This window comes from Dysidea avara, chromosome 7, assembly GCF_963678975.1.
Source record: "Dysidea avara chromosome 7, odDysAvar1.4, whole genome shotgun sequence".
NCBI classification, from domain to species: Eukaryota; Metazoa; Porifera; class Demospongiae; order Dictyoceratida; family Dysideidae; genus Dysidea; species Dysidea avara.
The window spans coordinates 3,952,118-3,963,039 of record NC_089278.1 but is presented as its reverse complement, the minus strand read 5'-3'; the positions used below and the strand labels follow the sequence as shown (position 1 = coordinate 3,963,039).

The following is a 10,922-nucleotide window of genomic DNA, read 5'->3' as shown; positions in this document are numbered from 1 at the left end:
GATGCCTCGGGCATATTTTTTTTTATTTTTTGTACGTTTGTTGCCCTGAGCATTCAACTTTAGGAGACGTGTCTAGTAGGTTGCCCCATACAAAAAAAATTCGCACGGCTCAGAGCAATCTGATGTCAGTGCACAGTTTGTAGCTAATTCCATGAATAATGTCACACAACTTAACAGTATAGTAGATATTAAACAATGCAAACAATATTTATATGTATATATATCTATGAGTAATCATTTTCCAGTAAAGACTCTCTTAGTTGAACATAGTTAGTGGCCTCTGGAATCTCTTGCTCAAAATTGACACTGCTGGTTAACACATCAGGATAATCTGTCCTTATTGACCTGTAGAATTCCTTAGTTCCGTCAGCATTATTATCTGTGTCACCATCATTTATGCTAGAGACATAGTTAATATCAGCAGTGACTTCTTTCTTGTGGTAGAGCTTCCTCAGTAAATTTTTAAGCCTTGGAAAACGATATACAACGTAGTAAATCACGATACTGACATAGATTACAGCAAAAATAAAGGAGCAAAATAGAGATGCCACTAATGTGTCAGTTGATGATGTTTCTATTATGTGTACTAGCAAAAGCAAGTAGAAAAGGCTGTCTAAATAATTTCTTAAATCCCAAGAATTTTTGCATTCTTTATATGGCAGGAATATTGTATGAGCATAGAGCAACACAACAATAATCAGTCCAGCACAGTAGAGCTGGTAACGTTCAGCTACAATACTGACAATGATCACCATGATGATTCTGATGAACAGCAGCAAGCCAATCCAAAAGTAATAACGTAGTTTAAATGGAGCTTGAAATGCATCTAATAATGGTTTCATCCTTTGTACCCATTTAAATCGATATGCCACTCCAGGAAATAATAATATCAGAGCTATCAGCAGCAATATCAGTAAAGTCACAATGGACAGAGCTCCTAAAGCACCGTGCCAGCCTTGAAAGTAATGAACATTAGGGTCAATCCTCCAGCGAACATTAGTTTCTGATGAAGTTTTGATCCCTGTGGACACCAATATTGTAAAACTAGCATTTAGTAGCCAATTGTAGGTGATGTAAAGAACTGTAGCAAATACTTTAGTGAAGGAAAATGTAAATCTTCTATTCAGACAACCACACTTTCTTGCTATAACTGTTACTATTCCCATCAACAAGAAAATGTATGGTGGTAGAACAAATTGTAATGCACTAGCAACTAGAAATGACATTCCTTCAAACAAACAGACATCAAGGGAGTTAACTACTGTAACAACATGTAGTAGACCTTCAGATTTGTGAAATAAGGAGTTTCTAAATATATACAGGATATTGGTATAAAACAACAGCCCATATAGAAAACCATCCGACACATAAAGATGTAACAAAGCTGTTGATATTACTATCCAAAGCCCTAATATCACTACATACAGGAGCCAAAAAAATATATTTGGAAATTCTGAACAATTATTACTACAGCCAGAGAAGCCAGCTGTAGCATAGTAACCTTCTCGGCATCCACCACACAACACCCCACCACGATTGTCTGAACACTGATCATCTAAATCAAATGGATTGGCAGACTTTCTATCAGTGCAGTAATTATGTATACACGTCAGTAAAACTGACTCGTCATTTACTTTCCCTATCCACTTATTCTTGGGTTTATTCAGCTGGATATCAGTGTAGTTACAAGTTACACCATGACTCTCTAATACTGGATCACACACACATGCATGATAAGCGTCATTGTAAATGAAGCCAAAGGGAGGACATTCATTAAACTGTACTGAAAGGGTAACTTGTGCTCTAGAAAAAGATGAATAGACTATAAAATCACCTGTAGCATTTTGTGAACCATTAAATAGAATGGCAGTGGGAGTTGTACACCCTTTCTGCAGTAACTGAAATCCCGAACTCCCTATTAAAGCTGACAGATTATCATTTACAAAAACATCTTGTGAAAATGAAGTAGCACTAACAACACCAACAGTACTTCTACCATAAACATCAGTTGAATTCATTGGTAGTGTGGCAATCTGGCCTGGTTGCACAGATAGGTTGGAAATATTCGTATTAATTTTGCTACTTTCAGAGGAAATAGTATTATCTTGCACGATGTTAGGATTAAAAATCAGCGTATCATTAAAATTTTCATCAATAAACTTAAGGATATCATAATCCATATTCAATCCTGCTTGAAACAACCAGGGACACCTAAAAACCTGTCCATATATTGCAGATCCTAAAACTGCACTGTTGTTGATGAATGAAATTGAGACGTTCATGTCATCAGAGTAGCAAGTTTTTGTTAACAAGCAATAAGGATCAAATGCATCAAAGTAAACTAAGCACTGTGGACCATGATTAAAACTGAACTGAATAGCTCCACCTGAAAGGAGAGCTCGGTTATTTACAAACGTAATGTTAGAGTTATTAGATGCAACAAATGAGGAACCAGGCTGAAAATACAAAGCACCTCCCTCAAATGCTTTGTTGGACTGAAATATCACATCACCCTTTAGTATTATTATTGATGAAATAAGATTGATTGCTGAACCAGAGTTGTTTTTGAACACAGTATCACTGATCTTAGTATTCACCTCATCTAAATATATAGCACCGAAAGAGCCTTCAGCAGAATTATCAAAAGAAAAATTTGCTAGCACAAAATTGTTAGTAAAAGAGCTCTCTTCTAATGTCATCATAACAGAATTGCCTTGAAAGAGGCTGTCAATGAAAATACAATTGCCAAATACTCCTGAGTTGTTCTCAAAATGACACCCTGATATGTAAGCACGAAAATTGGTTGGTAGAGCATTTCTAATAAAAACTGCACCACCATTTGTAGCAGTGTTGTCATTAAAATAACAGTCCTTTATATGTAGAAAGTGGTTTGTTTCGGGTCGAAGAGGCTCAGGCTCAAATGGCTGGATATTGTTAAATAAACTGATGCTGCCCCCAAATGTTGAAACATTCTGAAAATCCAAACCATTTTCAAAAATCATACCATTTTCTGAAAAAGTACTGTTTTCAATTGACACATTACTTGAAAACGCATCGTGAAATATCTCAATGCTTACAGCAGACCCAATAATGTCTAGATCATTTTTAAACAATGAAGAAGCAATATGGGCATTCACACGATAATTATCCTGATTCTGAGATAGTACAATTTTGATACCAGCAGAAGCGGATGCATTGCGATGTGCTTGAGACAGTGAAGGGAATAACGCTGCTATATTATTTACTAGATTAGCCAAAGAACATGAAAGATTGTCAACAAAAGTACCGTGAGTAATAGTTACATTAGTATCACGTCTAGGATATCCATCATGGGTGTTTGCATACAATAGTAACAAGGAACCACTGACTGATAACGGGTTAAATAAACAATGATCAACATCATATACAAATGGAAAGAGGCACTTGTAACATTCATCCATGCTAGCAGGTCTATTACTCTGGAACATCACGTCACTAAATGTAACCATACCGAGAACATTAACACACACCATACCAATTCCTTGTGTTTTAGTCACTGTAACATTGTGAAGCATTAAGTCAGTGGATCCTATTACAAAAACTGCAACTTTAATCCCTGATCTAAACTGGTAGGATGTGTCTGCAACCTCACTGTGAATTATATTATCGACAATGGTCAGATTATCACCAGTCAGTCCACACTCTTGGATGATAACGTCATTAAGAGCGAGTCCAGTGATGTTGATGAACACTAACCCAACCTCTTCTTCACACGTAATAATGGCGGGTCCATTTATAGTTACATTGGTTCGATTAGCGATATAGTGGAATTCAGTCACGTAGTACAATACCGAATCATTTAACGACAGCACTGAGCCTGATTGAAGATCCTTTAATTCTTCATCAAGTGTCTCAACACGTCGCTCAGCATTGACAATATCAAGGCAGAACCAGATAACGATTACGGTTATCACGTGCAAATACCTGTGATATATGATGAAAAGACGTAACACAACCCTATAATATTGTTTTACCTCATTCTCGTTGGGCGCTGTCAAGTCTGTTCGCGTTCACCTGAGCCCTCGTTTCTTGTTACAAGGGTCAGCTGCCTGTGAAGCCCTTCAAACACCGGAACTGTTTTAATATCAAAAAAGCGCTTTAATGCTGACAAGAACAAGTGAGTTATCAGTGAGGCTTTAGCTATATACTTGAAAAATATCCCATACATGTTTACAACATGAAAACATGCTTGCTCCAGTACAAAACCGTGACTGTAAAAAGGAAACCCAGAGGGAATGCCGAAGAGCTCATAATGATTTATATACATTACTTATGTGTTGAAAATGATCGATCCTGCATGGTAAAAAACCTGTAGTAAACAATTCTGGTCTTATATTAAAAGCCAGCGTAATGACCAATTTGGTATTCCTGCATAGAGCTGTATAGAGCCACTGGAGGAATGGCTAATGAAGCAACAGTTTTTTACAAGCGCCGCTATCTCAGTGACAAGTGGTATGCAGCTCGTAATGGGATGGGTGCGGTGCTGCCTGTCCTCACTTCTGAAGTCTGCAATCAGATGTTTAAGGGGATCTAGATCCTCAAAGGACCGTTTTGGTCATTTGTTAGGAACAGCACCAATTGATCTTATCTAGGTTGAGACTAAATTGCCAGCTTTCTAAATGGTGACTGTCATATTGTGTTTGTTTTTGTATTTGTATTCATTCATTATCTTAAGGTTAAAAAAAAAAAAATAGAGCTATATTGATGATGACCGCAGTAAAGCAGAATTATTTAATGACTACTTTGGCTCAGTGCTCACACAGGAAGATAACAGTCCTCTCCCCCGTTTGCCAGATACAAGTATTGACCCTATTAAAGTATCACTACTGAGGGAGTATTTACACTTCTACAAAGTCTAGATCCTTGTAAAGCGTGTGGACCAGATAATATAGCTATACCTACCCAATTTCTCAGTAAAAGAAACAGCTACCGAACAGGGAAAAGTTCCAAATGAATGGAAAAAAGCTAAAGTAGTACCTGTAACAGCAGTGGCGTAGCTACCATTGAGGCAACCGAGGCAGCTGCCTCAGTAAAAATGCCCAACAACAGGCTGAGCAGGTCTGAGTTTTACACCCTGGATTTTGTAGTTATTAGACAGCCGCATTACTGTACCACACATAATAGAATCTATGGCTGTAGTACTAAGCAGGGCTAGAGCCCATGGCGATACGGTGCTGGATCACTTTTCAGCTATACTCAGTTGAATTAAGATCGAGATACTCTAATAGAGCAGTCATTGTACAATAGAGCATTCAGTACAGATTATAGCCACTGTTCTCATTACACTGCTTGGTCTAAGACCAAGCAATTTACATTTATGTTAATTGTCTTTGTATTACTTTTCAAAAGTTCCAATGAGTCAGCTGCATGGTATTGCATTGAGCTAATTGATCATGTATACCATATGCATTAGCAGTTACAATCAAAAATATAGCCTCCACATGCCATTTCAAAGCATATGTTTTCAAAATTTTCCTTGAGGGAGCACGCCCCCCAGACTCCCTATGCTTAGCACATGCAGTTGAGCATCACATGAAAGAGATAACCTCTGACTTAACCATCACATCAATAAAAAGTATAGTGTGCATGACTATGACCTCCATTTGCAGTCCATGGATAACCTGACCACTCAAAATATCTCCAGAGTAAGTTGTGCTTCTAGCTGGTTTACTGCCCTACCTGTGCAGGAACATGGCTTCTCCCTACACAAGACCGCCTTTCAAGATGTCCTTGCTTTGAGGTATGGCTGGATGCCCTCTCGTACACCTTCCCACTGTGCGTGTGGTACCAACTTTTCTGTTGATCATGCCCTATCTTGTCCAAAGGGTGGATTCCCTTCAATACGCCACGATGAAGTGAGGGATATCACAGCTGAATTTTTATTATCTGAAGTGTGCCATGATGTGGAGGTTGAGCCTCATCTGCAGCCTCTTAGTGATGAAAGGTTTCAACAGAAGACTGCCAACACTCAGGATGGTGCACACTTGGACATTGCCATGAATGGATTTTGGGTGGTCATTATGAAAAATGTTATACGGATGTCAGAGTTTTTAACCCACTTGCACCATCCAACAATGCAACCACCCTTCAGTCATGTTACAGGAAACACGAATTAGCAAAAAGGAGAGCTTATGAGTTGCGAATCCGTGAAGTGGAACACAGTTCTTTTACCCCTCTAGTGTTCTCTGCTTCCGGGGGAATGGGCCATGAAGCCAGTGTATTTTACATGTGATTGGCAAGTTTGTTGTCTGACAAATGGAATGACCCTTATGCCACAGTACTAGGATGGATTAGATGTAGATTGTCATTTTGTTTGCTGCGTTCAGCAATTCAGTGTGCGTTGAGCAATTCAGTGCATTAGAGGAGCGCGATCTTCACAAGATCATTACATCAAAAGTGCTCCTGTGGCCTTGGTGCAATCAGAGACTCAGTTTTTGATTTAATTGTTTAACTGTTTATTTGTATGTTCTAATCTTATTTTCTTTATATCTTCAAAAAAAGACTAAGTTGTGTTGAATTCAATTAAACTAGTCTAATAATTGAAGCATGGTATATATCGTAGCATTATTAAGCTGGAGCATTACTTATGACGCGTAGAAAAACGCTTAGAGTCTTTGTTCCATCCAACCAGATAGTTAACCTGCAAATGCTGTACCAACCATACTTGAAAGTATTTGTGATCATTTGAGTCAGAAACAGACCCTCTCAATTAGGTCAGTGACTCAATGTATAAACTTTATCTCGGTAAAAAATTTTCCTGGCTACGCCTCTGCCTGTATATAAGGAGGAATATCTAACTACAGACCTATATCACTTACCTGTGTACTATGTAAAACTTTAGATTATATAATATCATCATCTATTTATCAGTGATCACCTTAACAAACACAAGATATTATGTAATGAACAACATGGGTTTAGACAGCACAAGTCATGTGAGACTCAACTTGTTGTGACTGTTAATGACTTGGCAGAAGCCCTAAATAAGGGGACTCAGGTTGATGTAAAACTCTTGGATCTTGCTAAGGCATTTGACACTACCATGCACACACTAGATTGGTTCACAAACTAAGTTCATATGGCATTAATGGCCAATTATTGCGATGGATCGAGTCCTTCCTTATCAACAGATCTCAGCAGGATACAGTAAATGGTCACAGCCCAGGTTATCTCAGGAGTCCCCCAAGGTTCAGTATTGGGTCCTTTGTTGTTTATTTGTTATGTGAATGACATGCCTGATAAAATTAAGCCCACTTTAAAGTTGTACGCAGATGATGCTCTTCTGTACAGAGAGATTCATTCTCCAGAGGACAGTAAAATCCTACAAGAGGATATCAACATGCTACAGCAATGGGCTGAACACTGGATGATGAAATTTAATCCCGTAAAATGTGAATACTTAAGAGTAACTAATAAATCTTTACCCTTTGCTACACAATATCTCATAAGCAGTAATAAGATTCAGCAAGTTTCACAAGCAAAGTATTTGGGAGTTCAGATTGACGAAACACTTTCTTGGAACTTCCACGTTAATTTTGTATGCAACAAAGCAAATAATATCCGAGCATTTCTGTAGTGTAATTTTAAGACAATGTCCAGCAAATGTAAGGGAAAGATGTTATCTTTCTTTAGTGCAACCCATATTACTGAGAGTATGCTTGTATAGTTTGGTCACCCTATACTATGACTAATATTGATAAACTAGAAAGAGTACAAAGGAAAGCAGCAAGATTTGTATATAATGATTACTCAACATACTCTAGTGTCACTAACATGTTAAATAGGATGCACTGGACCACACTTCAAGTTAGAAAGGAAACCCTGAGACTGATAATGATCCACAAAATTGGGTGCTCTGTACAGTTCATACAAGGCTTCCCAAGACATAGTCTGTTTTGCACTAAAAGAAATATTATGGTCACTTAATTAGTCTATGACATGTTGACGCCTTTAAATCAGGTATCCCATAGCAACAAGTGCATGCATCTTGCTATTCTACACCTTCTCACTTAAATTAGAACTACTCTGTCATTTTTAATCAAATTGACATGAAATTTTCGCACAAGCTACTCAGGGGCGGATCCAGAGTTTGGAAAGAGGGGGGGGGGATTTTGCTGAAAAAAGTTGAAGAGCAAAAAAAAAAAAGGTCAACAATAATAGCTAGTGATCTTTTACCAAATATATTATATCACGTATGTTATGTAAAACAAAATCCTATTTATAACTTCATGGGTAAGCTACACTGCCTCATGAACATTGTGGCTACTTTACAATTGGGAGTGAACACATGTTCACCTCTTTGAACGCGTACCGACTATATAGTACTGTATAACACGTAACGAATAACTGAATACCAGCTCAACCATAGATATTATAGACTCGGGTACGGAGTCTGTAGTACCAACTGACTCAGTGCTTGCAATACTGAAAGCTAGAGACTGCAGTGATCCAAATATTGTTGATCAGTACATTGTCAGTGGTTGCAGTTCTAAAAGTGGTGTAGGCCACACTAGGACTTTTAAAAGGTGGTTTCCAGGTATTAGCCAGTCACTAGGGACCCGCCAATTATGCTCATACTTTTACCTATTATGCTGCTCAAAAATTTACCTATTATGCTTAAATTTATGCTCAATACTTACCTATTATGCTCAAATTATGCCCAATTATTTATGTCTCAGTTCTCATGCTCGGCCAATAATTTCCAATTTATGGATAAATAATAATTGGCTGAAGCACAAACTTAGTCAGAATACATATCACAGAAAAGATAGATATACTCTAATAGTAGGGATGTCAAACAGATTTTTAAAAGTTTAATAAATGCATGTTTTAGTCACAGCATCTTGTAGAGCTCAGAAAATGCTGCAGATTGATATATGAGTTTGCCACATTTGCATTTGTGGTAGCCAGTAATTGTTAAATAAACAAATAGGTGGTTCTCCAGACTTCTCTATTGAGCACCATTGGTAGCCATGGCACAAAACAAGTGACATTTGGGTGATTACGTCACGTTGTATTATCAATTACGTAGCATTGACAGGAAACTAACACAGGCGTTCAAGTTGCATCTTGCACTGACTGAAAACCAACTTATCGATTAACTGAAATGCTGTTGTGCATAGCAACTGACAAAACTAGCCTGCTGTCATCTTCCATACATTTTCTGGACAGGGATCTAACATTGTAGCTTACATGTGCACCTAGCTACTCTAATCATGAGGAAACTCACCAGAAAAGCACTACCTTGACTAGTTCATTACAATGAAACAAAAAAATATAGTGCCTAAACTGTCTGCAAGATGCACAATTCATTGTGCCACTTTTATGATGAAATTTGCGGTAGAAGAAATTCCGTAATTTTGTGGGATTTTGACATCCCTACTAATAGAACAGTCAGCTATGTGATTGTTCTATTAGAGTTACTGATTGTTCTATTAGAGTATATTGATCTTTCTGTGATAACTATTCTGATAAGCAAGAATTCATACTATTGCACAGATATTCTAGACTACCTATTATGCTAGCATTATGTTCAATGCTTTCAGGCACCTATTATGCTCATAATTATGCCAGCATAATCAGTGGATCCAAACCAGTCACAGCCGAGTGGTGTGCAGGAATTTGCATGGAGGTTCAGCCCTGGCTGCTTACAGGCTGTGAGTAGCTATTTATAGATGATGTAAAATTCATTTGGCAACTGAGGTTGATTCAAGTCCTGCGGTAACTGATAGCTAGCTAGCTATACATTTACTTTTGGGAAACCAACCAGATGGTGTACTTTACAACCTTAGTAGATACAATCAAGTCCTAGCATATCTCCATGGTGACCTAGCTGCTAGCTTAAAGGCCTGAATGTTACTAACTCACTAATACTGAAGAAACTATATGTGGGTTTAATTTCTTCACTGTTTGATGTCACCTTGTTCCCAGATCAATTTGGGCTCCATTTCTTTTGCTTACAAATCATCAATTATGCATACGTTAGCCTATTGTGTAGTTCTGAGAAGATTAAGTATGTATACGGTGAGTTGCAACCCTCAAAAACATGTAATAACTCAATTGATGAAATTACACAAGTATTTGAAATTTGGCTAATTTGTATAGTACTGCTTGATCCACACTAAAAATATCTTAAATCTTTTCATTCAAACGGCTGACACAATATTTATAACCAATCAAAACTTGAATGAAATAATATTTCCTCAGGGCTTAACTCAACTTGTACATACTATATAATGCTTGCAAACATGTGCACATATAATTCTAATCTGACACCTGCTCTATAATGTTTAGCTATAAGATTCACTATGCAATTTAATCATCCTTACATCTTGTCCATGATCCTTAATTACATGCATTAGAACAGCGGAATATTCTGAGTAGAGTATATAGCTATATGAACCAATTATACAAAAAAAAATGTTGAAGATGGCCTAACATGCATGCTTGCACAAGCTAATATACAAGTTACCCAGCTCTCATGAGTGTCAAGTCATTTTAGATTCTACAAAAGTTTCCAGTCCTACTTTAGTGACAGTAACTGCCTTTAAAAACATATTGCATATATACATAATACAAACACACATGCACGCTTGAATGACTATACAACTTTTAGGAATAATCATTCTCCAGCAAAGGTTCTCTACACTCTGTATAATTAATAGCTTCCGGAATGCCCTCTTCAGTAACAGTAATATCAGTCCTGCTCACGTCAGGATAATCAGTTCTTAATGATTTGGAGAATACCAACTCAATGTCATTAGCACACGGTGTCAGCAGTCTTTCCCTTTTTCTTACATGGACCATGATGAACCAGTTGTTCGAGTCTTGGAAAACGACACAAGATATAGTAATCACAATTCCTGTATATATGATCACAAAGA

The 10,922-nt window shown here is 37.5% G+C and overlaps 1 protein-coding gene across 1 annotated transcript; it reads right to left on the bottom strand.

The window, feature by feature from the left end:
• Positions 1–205: 205 nt before the first annotated feature.
• Positions 206–4,106, bottom strand: LOC136261756 (uncharacterized). Its single transcript, XM_066055803.1, has 2 exons — positions 4,014–4,106; positions 206–3,963 (listed from the first exon to the last, which is right to left on the bottom strand). Exons 1-2 carry the CDS (start codon positions 4,016–4,018, stop codon positions 225–227), a joined length of 3,744 nt encoding a protein of 1,247 aa, XP_065911875.1. The 5' UTR covers positions 4,019–4,106; the 3' UTR covers positions 206–224.
• Between the last annotated feature and the right edge of the window lie 6,816 nt (positions 4,107–10,922).